The 25,029-nt window shown below is 39.3% G+C and overlaps 2 protein-coding genes across 2 annotated transcripts in view; both read left to right on the top strand.

The window, feature by feature from the left end:
- Positions 1-7,627: 7,627 nt before the first annotated feature.
- The window catches only part of LOC134823071 (uncharacterized), a 28,722-nt gene continuing 11,320 nt past the window's right edge, over positions 7,628-25,029 (top strand). Inside the window, exons 1-17 of the mRNA XM_063834421.1 lie at positions 7,628-7,816; positions 9,780-9,895; positions 11,013-11,074; positions 11,277-11,394; positions 11,717-11,846; positions 12,675-12,816; positions 13,155-13,447; positions 14,406-14,524; positions 14,772-14,897; positions 15,772-15,917; positions 16,358-16,506; positions 17,123-17,831; positions 18,098-18,367; positions 18,452-18,574; positions 18,694-18,887; positions 19,329-19,475; positions 19,609-19,691. Coding sequence (XP_063690491.1) covers positions 7,628-7,816; positions 9,780-9,895; positions 11,013-11,074; positions 11,277-11,394; positions 11,717-11,846; positions 12,675-12,816; positions 13,155-13,447; positions 14,406-14,524; positions 14,772-14,897; positions 15,772-15,917; positions 16,358-16,506; positions 17,123-17,831; positions 18,098-18,367; positions 18,452-18,574; positions 18,694-18,887; positions 19,329-19,475; positions 19,609-19,691 — 3,116 coding nt within the window. The remainder of the gene's footprint in view (positions 7,817-9,779; positions 9,896-11,012; positions 11,075-11,276; positions 11,395-11,716; positions 11,847-12,674; positions 12,817-13,154; positions 13,448-14,405; positions 14,525-14,771; positions 14,898-15,771; positions 15,918-16,357; positions 16,507-17,122; positions 17,832-18,097; positions 18,368-18,451; positions 18,575-18,693; positions 18,888-19,328; positions 19,476-19,608; positions 19,692-25,029) is intronic.
- Positions 13,179-25,029, top strand: part of LOC134823540 (microtubule-associated protein RP/EB family member 3-like) — a 114,016-nt gene continuing 102,165 nt past the window's right edge. The window contains exon 1 of the mRNA XM_063835055.1: positions 13,179-13,188. The gene's annotated coding sequence lies outside the window, so the exon portion shown is untranslated. The remainder of the gene's footprint in view (positions 13,189-25,029) is intronic.

Genomic DNA, 25,029 nt, shown 5'->3' with positions numbered 1-25,029 from the left:
ACTAGTAACCATGGTAACATACCTCTGCCAGGCTGTTACTAGTAACCATGGTTATCTCTGCCAGGCTGTTAATAGTAACCATGGTAACATACATCTGCCAGGCTGTTACTAGTAACCATAGTAACATACCTTTGCCAGGCACCCTTCCTATTCCAGACTTAGTTTTCCCTTTCAGTTTATACTTTCAAATACTGATGTAAGATGTTATAGACATTTTATCCCACAAGCTTATAGAACAATATGTATGGAGACTTTTATGACATGTATTTTGTATTTTGGAAATTATATGACATCCGTGGGCTACCTTCGAAATATCAAAAACATCACGAATATTAAAAATAGTAAAATAGAATTTTTCTCCTCTTTTCATGGAAGTTGGGAGCAGATATGGTGAAAATGCACGTGAAATATTGGAACGAGAGGTCACATGATCTGCAACCAGGAAGCAGGTCACGAGACCTCTCCTTAGCAGGTACAGGTCTGTGATAAAGGAAACTTCAGAATATATCAAATTGTACTTTGCTTCATTTGCAGACTTATTGTTAATTGGTTCAGATTGAAACTGATTTGTTATCTGGAGTTGAATGAGGTTTGGTGACCTATATAATAATATTACGTTATTCCAATATTTACGTTATTCAAATTTTCTCTTCGAATTAATTTTTATGAACCATTTAATTCAGTGTTACGCATCAGTGATTTCATTTAGACCAGAAACTAAGAAAATCGTCCAGTCCCAGCATGAGGTATTACATTGATAATACTTAATAGTAATACTATCACATGGATAATAACAGCCTTTCAGCACTTTGATAGTACTTGTTGGTGCCCTTCTTTGGGTGGCACAGTCTGGAGCGAGCTTAACTGTAAGTGTTTCCTCTGCTTTTTACTTTTATTTAGCTACTATCAAATGGCCAGGTAGCGCAGTTGGTTAGAGCATCAGCTTTGCAATGCCGTTCGAATCCCGCTGTCTACCTAGTCGTGAGGTGAGCGTCGTCGACGTTCTGCTAAGGATCCCATAGGATCTATGCAGCATCCCAGTTCACCCAGCCGAATGCTCGAGAAATCGTGTGTGAGGGTTAAATGGGGAGCTGTGCAATAGTACAGCGAAAAAGCAAAAACTCAATGGATGGTTACCGTAATGGGTGCCACATGCCTAGCATGAAATATTTACCTACTTACTTGCACTTGTGTAGGTCTGTAGAAGCATTAGAATCGGGCGTTGCCTGCCACAGGCTCTCCCGAATTTAGAAGCTTGCTTTAATAATAATACTTGCTTTAATAATAATACTATCGAACAGTGGAAATCTAGTCAATTCAAATATCTGCTTGCTTGGTATTCATGGTCGATACAATCACAGCCCAACCACATTCTTGATCAGACACTTGTGCATACGCCATTTGGGAGCCGTCAGTTGAGCTTGCTCTCTGACTCGTGGGTTGAAAACATCGTGTACAGTACTTCGTGAGTAGTACAGTACTTCACAACGATAATCTGCCTCCCCAATCGCAAATGAAAAACATTACACACAGTATGCACACTCACAAATATGGCAGTGAGTATCCCAGCTGCATAATATATATGCATAAATATGGAATTTCGCTGGATTGTACAACTTTCGTCTTGGTAGATTCCAAACACAAGGAAATTTTCCTGTTGGTTGGTAATATACTCAATGATGGGAGTATAGTGTATTGGCTATGCCCCGCTTACTAGTTTAGCTCTTTCTAGTCCCCTGCTACACGGCATGCAAACAGGGATTGGCTAGTTAGAGGCGGTCCGTGTAGGCCTTACACTGTGCTTTCAGCAATACTCATAAGTATTTCCGTGGCTGTGGTTGCAATGCGCCTAGTCTACTGGAATGATTCTTCGGAATTTCGCTGGATTGTACAACTTTCGTCTTGGTAGATTCCAAACACAAGGAAATTTTCCTGTTGGTTGGTAATATACTCAATGATGGGAGTATAGTGTATTGGCTACGCCCCGCAGTAGATGGTAAGTTGTGAAGGCCAGCCATCAAGTGACCCCCAGCCACTCACAGCACGCCCCCAGGTCACGTGACAGCACGTCACAAGGGTCACGTGACAGATCACATGTCATGTAACCACGTGACAAGCTCGTTAATTAAATGTCAAGGTCACGTGACAAGATAATTGACCAATGAGGAGCCAGAACGTCATGATGAATCAATCAATAACCCCGACTAAAGAATCTAAAGTCTGATTAAACGGTTGCCAAGCAGGTTCCTGTTACTTGATCACTGGTCACGTGTTTAGCTTAAGCATCATGTGACATGAATGTTATTTGATCCTCGAGATCACGTGACAGGAGTCACTTGATTACCCGTCAGTACGTCATGATGAATAATTCAATAATCCTGTCTAAAGGATCTAAAGTCTGATTAAACGGCTGCCAAGCAGGCTCCTGTCACTTGATTACTGGTCAAATGATTCTTCACGATTTACCCCGGTCCAGTCACCACTCCAAAAAAGCAGAGGGTGACATAACGAAATGTGGTGTAGGGTTACCATCGCTCGACCTCCTGGAAATTACAAGTCTTATCATCAATTTTCTGACATTTAAGCAATAGCTACAGTATCTGAACCACATTTTCACCCTTTAAGATATAACAACTGTTAGGTAGCCTAGTGGTTAGAACATCCGTCTTCTGCACAAAAGGTTCAGGGTTCAAAGTCGAGTCTAGGGAGTAGCTAAGGCTCCATACCATTCACTATTATTAACTATTAAATTTGCTTGTTATAAATTTGATAAATTTCGAGAGACAAATAAAGCTACCGTTTAATTGATAATTTGTTGTTGTCAACATTATAATCATAAATTGAAATCATCAAGAGTAAGATTGGGTACATAAATCATTGTATAACAGTTGCACGTTAATGGTGTTCTAGTACAGGTAGTTAGTTCCACCAACTACTTATTCAGATAAAGTTTGAGAATCTTATCGACAATAGTTGTGTTTTCGTTCATCAGTTTGTTTACATCAGATAGACTTGTAGTGGTGATAACTGCATCCAATAGAGATCGTTCTTCCAAACTTAAAATATCTGTTAGGTCTTTTCCGCTGTCAATTAAACGCTGCTTCAAGACAACAAACAATTCGGTTTTCATCATGTATGAGAATAAAATGTCAAAACATTTATTTTGCTCTTTACACAATTTACTTTGTAACAGGACGTCTAGAGATTTAAGTAAACTCGATATCTTTTTACTGTTTGGTTGTTTGATTGGTACTCCTTTCCGCTTGCCTACGTGTTGCCAGTCAGTATCAGATTCTAACTCTTTAGCACTATATTCTTTGTTGGACTCATCATCGCTACTTGTTACACCACTAAATTCATCATCACCACTACCTGGTACATCAGAGTTAGAACCACCTTGCTGAGATTCTTCAGAAACTATTGTATCAGCATCTGAACATACAGAATCAGGACCCTCCATTTTGACATCAGTCACATCTGAGTTAGCTTTTGACAGCGGCTGTAGAATTGCAGAACTTTCATCTGACTCTCGGTTCTCTCGATGATACCTACTAATGTGTGAGTACAGACTATATTTATTGGCAAAAGACTTGTCACAGAATGAGCAGGTTACAGAATTCATAACTGCAGTACAAACGTTTTATAATGCTATGCAACAACCATTATATAGCAATAATCGCATAAAATCGCAAATAATCGCAAAATAATCGCATATAATCGCATATAATAGCATATAATAGCATAAAATTGCAAATAATCGCATATAATTGCAAAATAATTGCATAAAATAGCATATAATAGCATATAATCGCATATAATCGCATATAATCGCATATAATAGCATATAATAGCATATAATCACATTTAATCACATATATAATCACGTATATTATCTCTTAAAATCACATTTTATTATTTATACTCGCAAATAATTGCATATAATTGCAAATAATCGCTTATAGTAGCAGGGTGAATATGATCCAACTTATGCATTCAACCTATTAAAGATCTTTTCAAAGATTTATTTTCATGCTGATTGCCAAGCATCATCCTTGAGATGGAACTGTAACTCTTGAGTCTACCAAAGACTGCACCCAACATGTAGGAATACTTCCTAGTGGGGATATTAAAGGACCACACCAGACAGGACAAGGAGATCATGGTAAATTCTACGTCAACTAGTTAGACGGAGATCATCTTCGAGATCTATCACTTTCTGGATTATCATTCATAACCAGTAGTCAGCGCACCATTGATTTCTGCTTTCAAATGATAACTGCTAATACTCTTATCGATTTTATTGCACAGAAACCAGCATTTGACTGGGACCGGGGCTGGGATAGCTCAAAATTGCTAATCCCGGTACCGGGATTCCCGGTACCGGGAATCCCGGTCGATTACTGGTGCATGCAACTGACCTTGTTTGGGTATCAGGTGATTTTTCCTGCAATTTGGTAATTGTGAAACATCACCTTGGATTTCTGTTGTCACAAAACGTACCTTTTTAGACCTTTTCTCAAAGCATATAATAGCATATAATAGCATATAATAGCATATAATAGCATATAATCGCATATAATCACATGTAATAGCATTCGATCACATATATAATCCATTGGGTGGGCGAAAATTGTCCCCCGACAGTTGACCCCCCGACAATTAACCCCCCCGACAATTGACACCTCGACAATTGACCACCTGACAATGTAACTCAATACAACATCACCTCATACCATACTCCTCACGGTTCTCTTGATCTAGGAAGAATGCACCTTTGTTGTGGTGTGCCGCACTCCACATGAATAGATTCCCGGAAAATTCAGATGCTCTCCCCATAGCTAGTGGCACAGACGGAAATCGAACCCGGGACCTTGTGAATGCGAAGCATTTCACAAGCAGGCAGACTAACAAACTGTGCCACATAGCCATTTATAACTATAATGTATTATTTTAAACTGACAAGCTCGTAAATGAAATGTCAAGGTTACGTGACAAGTTAATTGACCAATAAGAAGCAAGTACATCATAATAGCATCCATCACGTGATATTCGTAACGATCTTGTTAAACATGTTCATATTTTCATTTTAACAGCGGTCCAGCTGGAGCCTCAGGTTAGTGAGTTAACGGCAACTTTTCTATGCAGGACAATGCGGGTTCAAATCCCGCCTAGCCTACTTCTCCAGATGGATCGCTCTTTTAAAACATTTAATTTTATCAATTTAAACGTAACAACCATTGGTATTCATTTAAATGCGATTATAAGATATTATATGCTATTATATGCAATTATATGAATATATGTTGGAGATGGAACTATAACTCTTGAGTCTACCGAATGCGATTATATATGCTATTATATGCTATTATAAGCTATCACATGCGATTATATGATATTATATAATGCTATTATATGCGATTATATGATATTATATGCTATTATATGCGATTATATGCTGGCGATTGAACTGTAATTCTTGAGTCTACCGAATGCGATTATATGTTATTATTATATGCTATTATATGCAATTATATGCTATTATATGCTATTATATGCTATTATATGCTATTATATGCTATTATATGCTATTATATGCTATTATATGCTATTATATGCTATTATATGCTATTATATGATATTATATGCTATCATTTGCGATAATTTTCAGTATTCATTCAGTATTCATTCAGTATTCATTCAGTATTCATTCAGTGTTCATCCAGTATTCATTCAGTATTCATTCAGTATTCATTCAGTATTCATTCAGTATTCATTCAGTATTCATTCAGTATCCATTCAGTGTTCATTCAGTATTTATTCAATATTCATTCAGTATTTATTCAGTATTCATTCAGTATTCATTCAATATTCATTCAGTATTCGGCATTTATTCAGTATTTAGCGGATTTGTTCATGTGGAGTGTGGCACATCACAACAAAAGTACCTCCTTCCTAGATCAAGAGTATCGTGAGATTTGTCCATGTGGAGTGTGGCACATCACAACAAAAGTGAAACATGTTTAACAAGATCGTTACGAATATCACGTGACGGATGCTATTATGATGTACTTGCTTCTTATTGGTCAATTAACTTGTCACGTAACCTTGACATTTCATTTACGAGCTTGTCAGTTTAAAATAATACATTATAGTTATAAATGGCTATGTGGCACAGTTTGTTAGTCTGCCTGCTTGTGAAATGCTTCGCATTCACAAGGTCCCGGGTTCGATTTCCGTCTGTGCCACTAGCTATGGGGAGAGCATCTGAATTTTCCGGGAATCTATTCATGTGGAGTGCGGCACACCACAACAAAGGTGCATTCTTCCTAGATCAAGAGAACCGTGAGGAGTATGGTATGAGGTGATGTTGTATTGAGTTACATTGTCAGGTGGTCAATTGTCGAGGTGTCAATTGTCGGGGGGGTTAATTGTCGGGGGGTCAACTGTCGGGGGACAATTTTCGCCCACCCAATGGATTATATATGTGATCGAATGCTATTACATGTGATTATATGCGATTATATGCTATTATATGCTATTATATGCTATTATATGCTATTATATGCTTTGAGAAAAGGTCTAAAAAGGTACGTTTTGTGACAACAGAAATCCAAGGTGATGTTTCACAATTACCAAATTGCAGGAAAAATCACCTGATACCCAAACAAGGTCAGTTGCATGCACCAGTAATCGACCGGGATTCCCGGTACCGGGAATCCCGGTACCGGGATTAGCAATTTTGAGCTATCCCAGCCCCGGTCCCAGTCAAATGCTGGTTTCTGTGCAATAAAATCGATAAGAGTATTAGCAGTTATCATTTGAAAGCAGAAATCAATGGTGCGCTGACTACTGGTTATGAATGATAATCCAGAAAGTGATAGATCTCGAAGATGATCTCCGTCTAACTAGTTGACGTAGAATTTACCATGATCTCCTTGTCCTGTCTGGTGTGGTCCTTTAATATCCCCACTAGGAAGTATTCCTACATGTTGGGTGCAGTCTTTGGTAGACTCAAGAGTTACAGTTCCATCTCAAGGATGATGCTTGGCAATCAGCATGAAAATAAATCTTTGAAAAGATCTTTAATAGGTTGAATGCATAAGTTGGATCATATTCACCCTGCTACTATAAGCGATTATTTGCAATTATATGCAATTATTTGCGAGTATAAATAATAAAATGTGATTTTAAGAGATAATATACGTGATTATATATGTGATTAAATGTGATTATATGCTATTATATGCTATTATATGCGATTATATGCGATTATATGCGATTATATGCTATTATATGCTATTTTATGCAATTATTTTGCAATTATATGCGATTATTTGCAATTTTATGCTATTATATGCTATTATATGCGATTATATGCGATTATTTTGCGATTATTTGCGATTTTATGCGATTATTGCTATATAATGGTTGTTGCATAGCATTATAAAACGTTTGTACTGCAGTTATGAATTCTGTAACCTGCTCATTCTGTGACAAGTCTTTTGCCAATAAATATAGTCTGTACTCACACATTAGTAGGTATCATCGAGAGAACCGAGAGTCAGATGAAAGTTCTGCAATTCTACAGCCGCTGTCAAAAGCTAACTCAGATGTGACTGATGTCAAAATGGAGGGTCCTGATTCTGTATGTTCAGATGCTGATACAATAGTTTCTGAAGAATCTCAGCAAGGTGGTTCTAACTCTGATGTACCAGGTAGTGGTGATGATGAATTTAGTGGTGTAACAAGTAGCGATGATGAGTCCAACAAAGAATATAGTGCTAAAGAGTTAGAATCTGATACTGACTGGCAACACGTAGGCAAGCGGAAAGGAGTACCAATCAAACAACCAAACAGTAAAAAGATATCGAGTTTACTTAAATCTCTAGACGTCCTGTTACAAAGTAAATTGTGTAAAGAGCAAAATAAATGTTTTGACATTTTATTCTCATACATGATGAAAACCGAATTGTTTGTTGTCTTGAAGCAGCGTTTAATTGACAGCGGAAAAGACCTAACAGATATTTTAAGTTTGGAAGAACGATCTCTATTGGATGCAGTTATCACCACTACAAGTCTATCTGATGTAAACAAACTGATGAACGAAAACACAACTATTGTCGATAAGATTCTCAAACTTTATCTGAATAAGTAGTTGGTGGAACTAACTACCTGTACTAGAACACCATTAACGTGCAACTGTTATACAATGATTTATGTACCCAATCTTACTCTTGATGATTTCAATTTATGATTATAATGTTGACAACAACAAATTATCAATTAAACGGTAGCTTTATTTGTCTCTCGAAATTTATCAAATTTATAACAAGCAAATTTAATAGTTAATAATAGTGAATGGTATGGAGCCTTAGCTACTCCCTAGACTCGACTTTGAACCCTGAACCTTTTGTGCAGAAGACGGATGTTCTAACCACTAGGCTACCTAACAGTTGTTATATCTTAAAGGGTGAAAATGTGGTTCAGATACTGTAGCTATTGCTTAAATGTCAGAAAATTGATGATAAGACTTGTAATTTCCAGGAGGTCGAGCGATGGTAACCCTACACCACATTTCGTTATGTCACCCTCTGCTTTTTTGGAGTGGTGACTGGACCGGGGTAAATCGTGAAGAATCATTTGACCAGTAATCAAGTGACAGGAGCCTGCTTGGCAGCCGTTTAATCAGACTTTAGATCCTTTAGACAGGATTATTGAATTATTCATCATGACGTTCTGACGGGTAATCAAGTGACTCCTGTCACGTGATCTCGAGGATCAAATAACATTCATGTCACATGATGCTTAAGCTAAACACGTGACCAGTGATCAAGTAACAGGAACCTGCTTGGCAACCGTTTAATCAGACTTTAGATTCTTTAGTCGGGGTTATTGATTGATTCATCATGACGTTCTGGCTCCTCATTGGTCAATTATCTTGTCACGTGACCTTGACATTTAATTAACGAGCTTGTCACGTGGTTACATGACATGTGATCTGTCACGTGACCCTTGTGACGTGCTGTCACGTGACCTGGGGGCGTGCTGTGAGTGGCTGGGGGTCACTTGATGGCTGGCCTTCACAACTTACCATCTACTCCCCGCTTACTAGTTTAGCTCTTTCTAGTCCCCTGCTACACGGCATGTAAACAGGGATTGGCTAGTTAGAGGCGGTCCGTGTAGGCCTTACACTGTGCTTTCAGCAATACTCATATATAATATAATGCAGTGTACTAATAGCAGCAGATATGAGATAACAACACGATTGCTTACTGATAGGCGTGCAAGAAATTCCTGAGCTGAATAGGGCCGGTAGCTCAATTGGTAGAGCACCAGGCATGTAACTCGGAGGTTGGCGGATCATACCCGCCCCGGCAATATGCCGGCCCATGATTTTCCGAATCGCTTACCAGTGGAAATCTAGTCAATTCAAATATCTGCTTGCTTGGTACTCATGGTCGATACAATCGCAGCCCAACCACATTCTTGATCAGACACATGTGCATACGACATCCTTGGGAGCCGTCAGTTGAGCTTGCTCTCTGACTCGTGGGTTGAAAACATCGTGTACAGTACTTCGTGAGTAGTACAGTACTTCACAACGATAATCCGCCTCCCCAATCGCAAATTAAAAACTATCAAATTGGATTACAACCTTTGGCCCTCATAGTGTAAATAATTTCAAAAATCTATTCTGGTCGCATATCCCACGGTTAGTATAGAAAGTGTTTTAATCAGTTTAAATTAAACAATATTGTTTCAACCACAAATGTTCCCAGTCCAGTGCGTTCCATGACGGGGGAGTGGTGAGAGTAGACGCGTCTCGGACGGTACGCTACGGTTATATCCACTACAAACAACGCAAGATTCTCTTCTACTACAAAGGTAGACCAAGGTAGGACTGTAGGAGGTATGCTCGTCCTACTATACGGACTATTATACGGACTACTATACGTCCTATAAGTATTAGTCCTGTTTTGAAAATAAAAGTCTGCTTTGAGATAATTACAAAAATATATAACCACCCCGCATTAATTAAAGTTGAATGCGGATATAGTCATATGTACAGCGACTTCACGGTGCATTATAAGAAGTAAGACTAAGATGATACATTTTTTGTCAAAATTCTGAGAAAGTAGACAATTTTTGATTGAATGCCAAAAACTAATCACGGAATGATGGGAATTTCCCGAACTGAAGTCACCCTGCAATGTAACAAAGCTTCTAAACAGGATACACAAAGGACGAGAGTCCACTATTACCTTAGTATTGCTGTACAACTACTACAAAGCTTCTAAAAGTTTTCTAAACAATTCGCCCAGGATACACAAAGGACGGCCACACTGCAGGAGGCGGTGCTACATTAAATACTGCTATATCAGGAGACGCAGAGTCCCTGTCTACTATTTTACTAAACGTCCCGTTTATACCTACATAAGGAGGTGGGAATACTAAGCAGTGACATTATTTAACTGTATTTAGAGTAACGTGAAATAGATGCAGTTAGGGTGATCAATTACCTGGCTTTCGATACCGAAATTCGGTAGGTAAAAATTGCTGCAATGTCTTTATTCCTTGTGCAATGTGCATAGAAAAATTGTGAAAAATGTGATATGAACCCCGCCAATACTAAATAATAACGGGTGTCGCAGGAGAAGGAGGGTTGAAAGAGTAGTGTACATAAGACAGCCACACTATTTTATAAACAGGGGTACAACTTGTGTCCTGCGAGGACCCACTTACAGGTTACTTTTAGTCTAAGCGATAGGATAACATTTAACTATTATCTCTACTGCTAAATTTTTATATGACATTATAATTAATAGTCAGTAAGATTTATGAATAATGCGCTTTAGACCACAACGAATAATTTTCAAACTGAAGTTTTAAATCGATACTATCTATACTATTATCTCTCTATTATGTTTTATATGACATTATAATTTATAATCTGTAATATTTATGAATAATGTGCTTTAGACCACAACAAATAATTGAAGTTCCACTCCCAGGAACTACCGCGGAGTTAGAGTAGTACGATCTAGAGGGTCTGTGTTCCAAGCTGGCTCTAGAGGTAAGTGTGTTCAAGTGTTACCACGGTAACAACCTTAGATTTGTTTGGAGAGGCGAATCACACACAGTTTAGGCTCTTAAATTTTTCGAATAAAAAATCATCTTTAGAGAACCTCCTCAAATTATTTGTTATATAGTAGTGTTGAAACTTGAAAGTATTAAGAACCTGCTCTAACTTGATTCACCTGCTTCTCTCACCCCAGGTTGCTACTACCACGGTAAACTAGTTCGGTTTGGTGCGAGCTGTGTAGTTACTAAGTGTAACGTGTGTAGTTGTAGTGCTAGCAACGGGTTCGCGCACCTCAAGTGCCATACTGACAGGTAAACAGGTCTTATTTACATTTTACACTTGATTTTATTTTCATTGTTAAACTAGTGATATCTTCTCTTCTCTGTTTTACATTTTTAATTTTTATAATCGATCTGCGTCTACCCAGATTTTATTTATGATTTTGCTCCGAAGACCTACCTTCCAAGTAAAAGCAAAAGAAATCGCTTCTTATGAACTTTAGGTTACATTCATTTTTCCCAGAATAAAACGTATTTCTCAAATTGTAAGACAGTATACATACCCTCCTCAGTAGCAATCAACTAAATTTGTAATTCCATTTAAACTAAACCTCACCTAACTCTTCACCTCCAGAAAGTGTCTGCTGGATAATATGAGAAGACCAGCAGTGAGGGGTAAAGGGTACGGAGTAGACGCCAGGGGCTGCAGATACCAGGGAACTATCATTACTTTTGGAGCTGTCTCTAGAGTTGCTAAGTGTAAGGTTAGTTCAGGGTACGGAGTAGACACCAGGGGCTGCAGTTACCAGGGAACTATCATTACTTTTGGAGCTGTCTCTAGAGTTTCTAAGTGTAAGGTTAGTTCAGGGTACGGAGTAGATAACAGGGGCTGCAGTTACCAGGGAACTATCATTACTTTTGGAGCTGTCTCTAGAGTTTCTAAGTGTAAGGTTAGTAAAGGGTACGGAGTAGACACCAGGGGCTGCAGTTACCATGGGGAACTATCATTACTTTTGGAGCTGTCTCTAGAGTTTCTAAGTGTAAGGTTAGTAAAGGGTACGGAGTAGATACCAGGGGCTGCAGTTACCAGGGAACTATCATTACTTTTGGAGCTGTCTCTAGAGTATCTATTATCTAAGTGTAAGGTTCGTAAAGTCTAAAGGGTAATGTGTAGTAATTACCAGGGGTGCTTTGCTGGATCTAATGTAATTGTCTGGATCATTGTTAGGAACTGCAACATTAAGTCGAGGTACAGTGCACTCTCTCTATAAATTAAGGTGATAGCAATTCATTAGGACTTATGATGTGGCCTCACGAAAACACGGTGACTGCATAAGTGCATAGTTTACAGTGCATAGTGTCCAGTGCACTACATACACATGATTATAACGCTAATCTCTAGCGACTTTAAAACTGTTAGAGGGTTGAACAGGAAAAGTTTTTAAATTTCTTTTGACCGTAGTAGGTCACGTTATACACGTCATCACAACACGTCACGTCATCACAACACGTCACGTCATCACAACACGTCACGACACGTCATCACATCACGTGACTTTTGTTTGTGTTTATAATTGGCGACTTGCCCGCAGGTGTGTGGTTGCTATGGAACAGCCAGCTCAGCAACAGTGAAGTGTCAGATAGACATTGCCTGTCTAAGAGGGTACTGCTTGTACCGAGGGTATAAGATACCGTATGGTAGATCTCTGGTGGCGGGGTGTAAACTGTGTTCTTGTGAGTATTTTTATTAAAAACTTTCAGAGTTTATAATCAGTGTTATCATCTTAGAGTACACTGGTAAACTGAATGATATTAATAAGGAAATAGTAAAGAGAATATGCAGATACAGTAAAACCCCGATTTACCGCGCCCTGATTTACCGCAAACCCCGATAATTTACGGCGGCCATAGCTCCTTTCCCCCAAATAGGGCTTATTAACATGCATAATGTAAACAAACAAAACCCCGATTTACCGTAAACCCCGATTTACCGCGGATGTTTCCTATCCCCAAAATCGGGGTTTTACTGTATATCATACTGAGAAATCGATATTGAACCCAAATCTCTCCAGGCACCCGAGTTGGAGGACTCAGCAAAATAATTTGCAAAACAGACGAGAACTGCCTCAAAAGATCAGCTAACTTCGCCTCCACAGAACCCGTTATCACTACACCTAGCACCGACTTCATCTCCCCTTCCCGCTCTCACTGTCTGTTTCAGGGAAACCCAGTAAAGTTCTACCACTCCATCCTGGTCAACAAGTGCCAGTCCTGCACGTGCGTGCCGCGCCGCGCAGTCCCTACTTTCTACTGTCATAAGACTGCTGCTTGTAGGGCCGAGACTCAAGTTGTGTCCAACACAGAGGTTAGAATTCAGATTTTTTTTGTATATAATATATTCCTCATGGTATATATGTACTATATACTATATACATTTATAATATATATAATATATATGTATATAATATATATAATACAGGGTGGGCCAAAAGTCAGTACCCATACGTTGGCCTTTATAGCTCAGTCACTGATTGCCCAATTTAAATACTTCTTTCTGGTATGACTTAGTACCACCACTGGTTCGAGGAATTTGTCAACTCGAAAAATATTCGCGTTCATTTTTTTCAAATGGAGGTTCATTTTCACATTTATTTGATAGTTTGGATAGTCGGATCAAGCTAAATGTTATTGAATTGTGTTTGGCCATTCGAATTACGTTTGTCCTGAAAGAATTAGAACTGTAGCTTCTCAGATGACCGAGATATGAAGCATAACGAGTTTATTCATTACGTGTGATCAGGTGATTGGTTTACCTAATCACGTGATAAGGTGCCCCCGTTAACTACCCCGTTAAACATTATGGGAATTGTTAAGGGTGCCCAATTAAGGTGTCGTGTCACGGTGTCACATAATCACCCAGTCAATATTGTTAACGAGATACAGAAAATGCTTGATAACTTCGTCATTTCTAATCTGTTTTGCCTCATGTTTTCAGATCATATGCAACATTTGATAATCTACCGTCTCTGAAAAAATTAGGCGTTCAGCATGTTCAGAGAAAACAATATAGGTGTTTTAATATTGAATGGGCGTGGTCTAAAATATTCGAATTTTCAAATTTTGACGACGGAATCCTCGAACCAGTAAGTACAGTATGCCATCTGCAAAGCAACAGCTCTCAAATATAAAACACGGCGGAGCTATTAAGGCCAACATATGGGTACTGACTTTTGGCCCACCCTGTATATATGAATGTATAATTGTATTTATCTCTTCATTGTTCAAGTTGGAACCCAAATCTGTTGGTAACATGTGTTGTGCAGGAAGATAAAGACAAAGTATGTCATTACAAGGGACACGGTTATTACACGGGGGAGGTGGTGAAAGTGGAGCACGGCAAAACATGTGTGTGTGCCAAAGTGGGGCCTAGTCCTGTTATCAGGTCACATTTCACGGAATATTTTCCGCTTACAATGATATATCTTTCTATGCATTTACTAAACAATACAAATTATTATCAACTCATCCTCAGACCTATAACGCTTCTTTCTGGGTAATATTGCTGTACCATGTTAACTGCGTCATATTGTACAGCTACATCATGACCAGTGGCGTAACGTTACCACGGTTACCATTTGAGCATTTGATGCCCACTGATTATCACACTGTTCACTGTTGTACAATCACAGGTGTCACAGAAAGCTACCAATATCTACACATATACGCTACGTAAAGCAGAAGGAACCAACTGACAGTGGTGAGATTAGTAAGGGACACAGTGATAAGGTCGTAGATCAAACTGAGGATGTCTTCAGGTACTTTTACCCCTCCCCTAACCATCCCCTCTTCCTTCACATAACCCTCCCTCTTCCTCCTCCTAACCCCTCCCCTCCTTATTCCCCTAACCCTTCCCCTCCTCCTCCCCCTAACTCCTACTCTCCTCCTCTCCTAACCCATCCCCTCCTGCCCCCTGACCCCTACCCTTCTCCTTCCTCCCCCTAACCCCTCCCCTCCTCCTCCCCCTAACCCATCCCCTCCTCCTTCCCCTAACCCCTCCCTTCCTCCTCCCCCTAACTCCTCCCTTCCTCCTCCCCTAACTCCTCCTCCTCCCCCTAACTCCTCCTCCTAACCCCTCCCTCTTACTTACACTGACACGTGCGAACAGTATCAGATGATCAGTACGTTAGATAAAAGGTGTTGCGGTTTTTTAAACTAGTGTCTTACCAAACCGCCCACTACTTAATCTACTTTGCATTAGTTAACAACATCTGTTAGAATGTGAGAATGGCTATGATCAGCGGGTGGTTGGACAATGTTTTCCATTGTTATTTATAGAGTGTGTACAGGATCACGGATGTTTGCGGTGCACAATTAAATTCTAAACGTGATGGTCTTGGAATTTCCTCCCCATTAAGAGGCGTGACTGCGACTAGTTCATCTTTTTAGTGCTAATGACACGCTTTCCGTCGAATGTCGACCTAGCCTCTCCCTTGAGAAAAATCGTGGAATGCAATAACTTCCTAACAATTCCCTACCTCTAATTTTTCATATTACGTTAGTTTAACAATTCCCTGGAGGTGATCATATTGAGAAAAGAGTTTATCGGAGAAACACTTACTAATCCTCACTGTTTCATACATTTCCCCACTGTTTTATACATTGATCCCCACTAAAGTACACCACATATAGGAACAAGTACGGTTGTTTCTACAAGGGACAGTTTGCAAAGTACGATCACACAATACAGCTGGGACAGTGCCACAACTGTATTTGCAGACGCAAGCCTCACAAGATGTTTCTTTGCCAGAAACGGGAACGGTGTGCTCCGGGTAAAGGTGAGCTTAAGTGAAAGTGAAATAAGTGAAAGTGAAAGTGAAATTTTTTTTTCTATAAGAGTAATTATAGATTGGGGATCCATGTTTCTACCACGTGTTTGATCACGTCTATATTTGCTTGTCCTAAGAATATCAAATTGTAATTCACTGTGCCACTGCCAGGAATCGTAATTCGATCAGGAAATTTCCGGTTTTTTATCTTCTATCTCCTATCTCAACTTCGCTTTGTCATTATCAGCGACACTTTAATTACATCCGCCTCAAATATCAGTGAATTAAGTGAAAAGAAAGATTAAGATTTTTAAATGTTCCTAAGTTTATAATCAGCAATATTGTAATTCAAATGTTATCATGAAACCGAGACCGGACTAGAAACGAGTGTATAGAATATTTCTCCACACAGAAATATACCCAAGTTTTATTTGTAATATACCTACCAGAAGAAAAGAAAGAAAAGAAGTGTGCCTGGGCCGGAGTGAGCTACACATTAGGACAATCCTTCAGACTACCCAAGTGTAGGGTGTGTTCCTGTGTTAGAGGCAAGGGGACTCCTGTGGTGAGGTGCCACTTTGATGAGGACTGTAGACAGGTGAGCACAGAAGAGGGTTAGAGGGGGTTAGAGGGGGGTTAGAGGGGGTTAGAGGAAGGTTAGAGGGGTTAGGTGGGAGTTAGAGGGGGGGTTAGAGGGGGTTAGAGGGGGTAAGGGGGGTTAGAGGGGGGTTAGAGGGGGTTAGAGGGGGTTAGAGGAAGGTTAGAGGGGTTAGGTGGGAGTTAGAGGGGGTTAGAGGGGGTAAGGGGGGTTAGAGGGGGTTAGAGGGGGATAGAGGGGGTTAGAGGGGTTATAGGGGGGTTAGATGAGGGTTAGGTGGGAGTTAGAGGGGGTTAGAGGGGGGTTAGAGGGGGGTTAGAGGGGGTTAGAGGGGGTTAGAGGGGGTTAGAGGGGGTTAGAGGGGGTTAGAGGGGGTTAGAGGGGGTTAGAGGGGTTAGAGGGGGTTAGAGGGGGTTAGAGGGGGTTAGAGGGGGGTTAGAGGGGGTAAGGGGGGTTAGAGGGGGGTTAGAGGGGGGTTAGAGGGGGTTAGAGGGAGAGGTTCGAGAGACTGTCCGGCCCACGATATCAGATAAGGTTAAAGTTATTGACTATTTGCTCGATTAAAGGATACATGATGATTTAGAGATTTAGATACCTCTTGACTCCTGTTATCCAGGGAGCATCAAGACAGCTATCAGGCAGTACGATGACGTGTCACTACAACGGAGCAAGCTATGCTCCAGGCTCTCTCTTCGCCACTACAACTTGCCGCACGTGCGTGTGTACCAGCAAGAACAGCCAGCCCAGGATCCTCTGCCGGTACAACCCTCAGTGCTTTAGTGACCGGTACGTTCACTCTGACGTGCAGTATGATGGGGTGTTCGTTAACGGGAGGAGAGTTGCTGACAGACCTGGCAGTCCTGTTAACCCCTTCCTCCCTGATGGCAGTGGTAGGACCTTATCTGATGTATCAGGACGTCCTAAGACGATGTCGCGTGATCAGTTAGTTCACGGATCTGGAGGTCCTATTCATCACAGCCAGGTAGATCAGGCTCGAACTGTTCCTGTTGAGGTCCAGGAGCAACCTGTTCGTCCAGAAGGTTCTAAAGGTCCCATTAGAACATCGGACCACTACTTTGGTCCTAGTAGAAGACCTATCCGACGTCCTAGTCGCCGCCCTAACCAAAGTACTGAATCTGGAGGTCAGAAGAAACGTCCACAAAGTGTTCCCCCTAAACCAAGTAGTAAGAGTCAAGGTTCTGGTGAGGGTCAAGGTACGACCCAGCACACTGAACAGCTAGGAAATGGAGACACTCCTCTCACTGGAGACACTCCTCTCACTGGAGACACTCCTCTCACTGGAGACTCTCCTAAGAGGGTTACAGGTTCGTTTAGTTGAGGAATTATGCACATATTATGAACAAATATATTAACTGATATTGTAATGTTAACCTGCCTTCAACAGAACCTAAATAACCATTTCTAATAACACCACACAGCTGATGGGTATAATATACTAGTTTGCCTCCACTCCTAATCCTTTCTTTTAGTAAAGATAACTGTTCTAACATTGATATCCCAGGCCCAGTCTGCAGATACAAAAGTCGTAAAGATAACTGTTGCCTCCAAAGCTCTAACATTGATATCCCAGGCCCAGTCTGCAGATACAAAAGTCGTAACTACTCCCAACGCTCCGTCCTACAACTTAAGAAATGTACCTTATGTAAATGCTCGATGAGTGGCAAAGTGCCTGTGTTCCGTTGTAAGAACAGCTGTGTCTCCACTTCTCCCATCAGTGGAGACTCAACTACTCGCTCCCCTCCAAGTAGTTTAAACACTTCATCAATGACTGGAGAGGTCCCCAGTGGGGAGGTCCCCAAGAAGAGCAGTCCTACTCGACCCACGGTGGTTAAAACTACAGGTGAGATCAGTTTACTATTTTAATCCAGCACCTTCTTTCAAGATTACCTTCATTTTACCCGTCTCTAAAACCTACTCTCCCCAGATAACTGTATGTTGGGTGGGCAGGTTGTCACGTTTGGTAGTAAGATCCAGTACGGACGATGTAACCACTGTATCTGTGTAAAGAGTAGGGAGGGTCCCCTATTCCTCTGTGATGATCTTAAAGGTGAGGATCACAAAAACCTTAATTTCAAGATATGAGTGGTTTTACCAGGGCTATTTTAGAAGCTATTTATTATTCAGTAGTCATGGTTACAGTGTTGTTACTACACCGGACAACCACAGGTTGTGAGGAGGAGAGAACCCTACCCAGCGGCTCCACTACAACTCTCTACGGAGACGGCAAGGGAGTGGTGGAGGACCAGACAGGAGACAACACTGTTGTAGAGAAAGAGACAAAAGTGATCAGAACTGTTGTTACACAGGAAAAAACCAGGGGTTGTATGTACAGAGGGAGTCTGGTGCCGTTCTCAGGCAAGGTACTGTTTCGTCTTTATTTTTTACGTTATTTTCTCTTATAGTTATATGGCAACCAAACACAAGTTATAAATATTTTGGGATTTTAAAATATTCTTATTGACAATCTGAGAGTAGAAACATTTTAAAATCTGTTCAGCTGTTTCCAGACACGTATTTACGTAACCTAGTAACCTAGTAACCTAGTAACCTAGTAACCTAGTAACATAGTAACCTAGTAACCTAGTAACCTAGTAACCTAATAACCTAGTAACCTAGTAACCTAGTAACCTAGTAACCTAGTAACCTAGTAACCTAGTAACCTAGTAACCTAGTAACCTAGTAACCTAGTAACCTAGTAACCTAGTAACTTAGTAACCTAGTAACCTAGTAACCTAGTAACCTAGTAACCTAGTAACCTAGTAACCTAGTAACCTAGTAACCTAGTAACACCTCCCTCGCAGATCAAGATCCCACCCTGTCAGAGTTGTACTTGTGTAGAACAGGAAGGTAAACACCCTGTATTCGTGTGTAAAGATACTTGTAACAGTGAGAAGAAGAGCACAGGACCCACCAGAGGTGGTTACAGAGACACTGGGGGACGGACTAATGTGAGGGCTGAAACTTGTTTATTTAGGAAAACAAAACTCAGTTTCAGTCGCGATATCAAACATTCGTTTCAATTGGGTCAATTTGTATTATTCCGGTTGATTATTCCGGTTTAAAAGAAATTAAATATCTCAGAAAGATGACAACAGATGGGGGTCCAGGAAACAACGGTTCCATATTGATAACAAACACGACAGTAATGACGTTCACTCTAGCAGGTTTAGTTAGTTAGTCAGTAGCATGTTTAGTTAGTTAGTCAGTAGCATGTTTAGTTAGTTAGTCAGTAGCATGTTTAGTTAGTTAGTCAGTAGCATGTTTAGTTAGTTAGTCAGTAGCAGGTTTAGTTAGTTAGTCAGTAGCAGGTTTAGTTAGTTAGTCAGTAGCAGGTTTAATTAGTTAGTCAGTAGCATGTTTAGTTAGTTAGTCAGTAGCATGTTTAGTTAGTTAGTCAGTAGCAGGTTTAGTTAGTTAGTCAGTAGCATGTTTAGTTAGTTAGTCAGTAGCAGGTTTAGTTAGTTAGTCAGTAGCAGGTTTAGTTAGTTAGTCAGTAGCATGTTTAGTTAGTTAGTCAGTAGCAGGTTTAGTTAGTTAGTCAGTAGCATGTTTAGTTAGTTAGTCAGTAGCATGTTTAGTTAGTTAGTCAGTAGCATGTTTAGTTAGTTAGTCAGTAGCATGTTTAGTTAGTTAGTCAGTAGCATGTTTAGTTAGTTAGTCAGTAGCATGTTTAGTTAGTTAGTCAGTAGCAGGTTTAGTTAGTTAGTCAGTAGCAGGTTTAGTTAGTTAGTCAGTAGCAGGTTTAGTTAGTTAGTCAGTAGCAGGTTTAGTTAGTTAGTCAGTAGCAGGTTTAGTTAGTTAGTCAGTAGCATGTTTAGTTAGTTAGTCAGTAGCAGGTTTAGTTAGTTAGTCAGTAGCATGTTTAGTTAGTTAGTCAGTAGCATGTTTAGTTAGTTAGTCAGTAGCAGGTTTAGTTAGTTAGTCAGTAGCAGGTTTAGTTAGTTAGTCAGTAGCAGGTTTAGTTAGTTAGTCAGTAGCATGTTTAGTTAGTTAGTCAGTAGCATGTTTAGTTAGTTAGTCAGTAGCAGGTTTAGTTAGTTAGTCAGTAGCATGTTTGGTTAGTTAGTCAGTAGCAGGTTTAGTTAGTTAGTCAGTAGCAGGTTTAGTTAGTTAGTCAGTAGCAGGTTTAGTTAGTTAGTCAGTAGCAGGTTTAGTTAGTTAGTCAGTAGCAGGTTTAGTTAGTTAGTCAGTAGCAGGTTTAGTTAGTTAGTCAGTAGCATGTTTAGTTAGTTAGTCAGTAGCAGGTTTAGTTAGTTAGTCAGTAACATGTTTAGTTAGTTAGTCAGTAGCATGTTTAGTTAGTTAGTCAGTAGCATGTTTAGTTAGTTAGTCAGTAGCATGTTTAGTTAGTTAGTCAGTAGCAGGTTTAGTTAGTTAGTCAGTAGCAGGTTTAGTTAGTTAGTCAGTAGCATGTTTAGTTAGTTAGTCAGTAGCAGGTTTAGTTAGTTAGTCAGTAGCATGTTTAGTTAGTTAGTCAGTAGCATGTTTAGTTAGTTAGTCAGTAGCAGGTTTAGTTAGTTAGTCAGTAGCAGGTTTAGTTAGTTAGTCAGTAGCATGTTTAGTTAGTTAGTCAGTAGCAGGTTTAGTTAGTTAGTCAGTAGCATGTTTAGTTAGTTAGTCAGTAGCAGGTTTAGTTAGTTAGTCAGTAGCAGGTTTAGTTAGTTAGTCAGTAGCAGGTTTAGTTAGTTAGTCAGTAGCATGTTTAGTTAGTTAGTCAGTAGCAGGTTTAGTTAGTTAGTCAGTAGCAGGTTTAGTTAGTTAGTCAGTAGCAGGTTTAGTTAGTTAGTCAGTAGCATGTTTAGTTAGTTAGTCAGTAGCAGGTTTAGTTAGTTAGTCAGTAGCATGTTTAGTTAGTTAGTCAGTAGCAGGTTTAGTTAGTTAGTCAGTAGCAGGTTTAGTTAGTTAGTCAGTAGCATGTTTAGTTAGTTAGTCAGTAGCAGGTTTAGTTAGTTAGTCAGTAGCATGTTTAGTTAGTTAGTCAGTAGCATGTTTAGTTAGTTAGTCAGTAGTAGTTTAGTTAGTTAGTCAGTAGCATGTTTAGTTAGTTAGTCAGTAGCATGTTTAGTTAGTTAGTCAGTAGCAGGTTTAGTTAGTTAGTCAGTAGCAGGTTTAGTTAGTTAGTCAGTAGCAGGTTTAGTTAGTTAGTCAGTAGCAGGTTTAGTTAGTTAGTCAGTAGCAGGTTTAGTTAGTTAGTCAGTAGCAGGTTTAGTTAGTTAGTCAGTAGCAGGTTTAGTTAGTTAGTCAGTAGCAGGTTTAGTTAGTTAGTCAGTAGCAGGTTTAGTTAGTTAGTCAGTAGCAGGTTTAGTTAGTTAGTCAGTAGCAGGTTTAGTTAGTTAGTCAGTAGCAGGTTTAGTTAGTTAGTCAGTAGCAGGTTTAGTTAGTTAGTCAGTAGCATGTTTAGTTAGTTAGTCAGTAGCAGGTTTAGTTAGTTAGTCAGTAGCAGGTTTAGTTAGTTAGTCAGTAGCAGGTTTAGTTAGTTAGTCAGTAGCATGTTTAGTTAGTTAGTCAGTAGCAGGTTTAGTTAGTTAGTCAGTAGCAGGTTTAGTTAGTTAGTCAGTAGCATGTTTAGTTAGTTAGTCAGTAGCAGGTTTAGTTAGTTAGTCAGTAGCAGGTTTAGTTAGTTAGTCAGTAGCAGGTTTAGTTAGTTAGTCAGTAGCAGGTTTAGTTAGTTAGTCAGTAGCAGGTTTAGTTAGTTAGTCAGTAGCAGGTTTAGTTAGTTAGTCAGTAGCATGTTTAGTTAGTTAGTCAGTAGCAGGTTTAGTTAGTTAGTCAGTAGCATGTTTAGTTAGTTAGTCAGTAGCATGTTTAGTTAGTTAGTCAGTAGCAGGTTTAGTTAGTTAGTCAGTAGCATGTTTAGTTAGTTAGTCAGTAGCATGTTTAGTTAGTTAGTCAGTAGCAGGTTTAGTTAGTTAGTCAGTAGCAGGTTTAGTTAGTTAGTCAGTAGCAGGTTTAGTTAGTTAGTCAGTAGCAGGTTTAGTTAGTTAGTCAGTAGCAGGTTTAGTTAGTTAGTCAGTAGCAGGTTTAGTTAGTTAGTCAGTAGCAGGTTTAGTTAGTTAGTCAGTAGCAGGTTTAGTTAGTTAGTCAGTAGCAGGTTTAGTTAGTTAGTCAGTAGCAGGTTTAGTTAGTTAGTCAGTAGCAGGTTTAGTTAGTTAGTCAGTAGCAGGTTTAGTTAGTTAGTCAGTAGCATGTTTAGTTAGTTAGTCAGTAGCATGTTTAGTTAGTTAGTCAGTAGCAGGTTTAGTTAGTTAGTCAGTAGCATGTTTAGTTAGTTAGTCAGTAGCATGTTTAGTTAGTTAGTCAGTAGCATGTTTAGTTAGTTAGTCAGTAGCATGTTTAGTTAGTTAGTCAGTAGCAGGTTTAGTTAGTTAGTCAGTAGCATGTTTAGTTAGTTAGTCAGTAGCAGGTTTAGTTAGTTAGTCAGTAGCAGGTTTAGTTAGTTAGTCAGTAGCAGGTTAGTTAGTTAGTCAGTAGCAGGTTTAGTTAGTTAGTCAGTAGCAGGTTTAGTTAGTTAGTCAGTAGCATGTTTAGTTAGTTAGTCAGTAGTATTATTAGTTAGTTAGTCAGTAGCAGGTTTAGTTAGTTAGTCAGTAGCATGTTTAGTTAGTTAGTCAGTAGCAGGTTTAGTTAGTTAGTCAGTAGCATGTTTAGTTAGTTAGTCAGTAGCATGTTTAGTTAGTTAGTCAGTAGCATGTTTAGTTAGTTAGTCAGTAGCAGGTTTAGTTAGTTAGTCAGTAGCATGTTTAGTTAGTTAGTCAGTAGCATGTTTAGTTAGTTAGTCAGTAGCATGTTTAGTTAGTTAGTCAGTAGCAGGTTTAGTTAGTTAGTCAGTAGCAGGTTTAGTTAGTTAGTCAGTAGCATGTTTAGTTAGTTAGTCAGTAGCAGGTTTAGTTAGTTAGTCAGTAGCAGGTTTAGTTAGTTAGTCAGTAGCATGTTTAGTTAGTTAGTCAGTAGCAGGTTTAGTTAGTTAGTCAGTAGCATGTTTAGTTAGTTAGTCAGTAGCATGTTTAGTTAGTTAGTCAGTAGCAGGTTTAGTTAGTTAGTCAGTAGCAGGTTTAGTTAGTTAGTCAGTAGCAGGTTTAGTTAGTTAGTCAGTAGCAGGTTTAGTTAGTTAGTCAGTAGCATGTTTAGTTAGTTAGTCAGTAGCATGTTTAGTTAGTTAGTCAGTAGCATGTTTAGTTAGTTAGTCAGTAGCATGTTTAGTTAGTTAGTCAGTAGCAGGTTTAGTTAGTTAGTCAGTAGCAGGTTTAGTTAGTTAGTCAGTAGCATGTTTAGTTAGTTAGTCAGTAGCATGTTTAGTTAGTTAGTCAGTAGCAGGTTTAGTTAGTTAGTCAGTAGCATGTTTAGTTAGTTAGTCAGTAGCAGGTTTAGTTAGTTAGTCAGTAGCAGGTTTAGTTAGTTAGTCAGTAGCAGGTTTAGTTAGTTAGTCAGTAGCATGTTTAGTTAGTTAGTCAGTAGTATTATTAGTTAGTTAGTCAGTAACATGTTTAGTTAGTTAGTCAGTAGCATGTTTAGTTAGTTAGTCAGTAGCATGTTTAGTTAGTTAGTCAGTAGTATTATTAGTTAGTTAGTCAGTAACATGTTTAGTTAGTTAGTCAGTAGCAGGTTTAGTTAGTTAGTCAGTAGCAGGTTTAGTTAGTTAGTCAGTACAGGTTTAGTTAGGTTAGTCAGTAGCAGGTTTAGTTAGTTAGTCAGTAGCATGTTTAGTTATTTAGTCAGTAGCAGGTTTAGTTAGTTAGTCAGTAGCAGGTTTAGTTAGTTAGGTCAGTAGCAGGTTTAGTTAGTTAGTCAGTAGCAGGTTTAGTTAGTTAGTCAGTAGCAGGTTTAGTTAGTTAGTCAGTAGCAGGTTTAGTTAGTTAGTCAGTAGCAGGTTTAGTTAGTTAGTCAGTAGCATGTTTAGTTAGTTAGGTCAGTAGCAGGTTTAGTTAGTTAGTCAGTAGCAGGTTTAGTTAGTTAGTCAGTAGCAGGTTTAGTTAGTTAGTCAGTAGCAGGTTTAGTTAGTTAGTCAGTAGCATGTTTAGTTAGTTAGTCAGTAGCAGGTTTAGTTTAGTTAGTCAGTAGCATGTTTAGTTAGTTAGTCAGTAGCAGGTTTAGTTAGTTAGTCAGTAGCAGGTTTAGTTAGTTAGTCAGTAGCAGGTTTAGTTAGTTAGTCAGTAGCATGTTTAGTTAGTTAGTCAGTAGCAGTTTAGTTAGTTAGTCAGTAGCAGGTTTAGTTAGTTAGTCAGTAGCATGTTTAGTTAGTTAGTCAGTAGCAGGTTTAGTTAGTTAGTCAGTAGCATGTTTAGTTAGTTAGTCAGTAGCAGGTTTAGTTAGTTAGTCAGTAGCAGGTTTAGTTAGTTAGTCAGTAGCAGGTTTAGTTAGTTAGTCAGTAGCAGGTTTAGTTAGTTAGTCAGTAGCAGGTTTAGTTAGTTAGTCAGTAGCATGTTTAGTTAGTTAGTCAGTAGCATGTTTAGTTAGTTAGTCAGTAGCATGTTTAGTTAGTTAGTCAGTAGCAGGTTTAGTTAG

The sequence above is a fragment of the Bolinopsis microptera genome, chromosome 11, assembly GCF_026151205.1.
Source record: "Bolinopsis microptera isolate Bmic1 chromosome 11, MBARI_Bmic_1.0, whole genome shotgun sequence".
Classification (NCBI taxonomy): Eukaryota; Metazoa; Ctenophora; class Tentaculata; order Lobata; family Bolinopsidae; genus Bolinopsis; species Bolinopsis microptera.
This window is presented reverse-complemented; position numbering and strand designations above follow the sequence as displayed.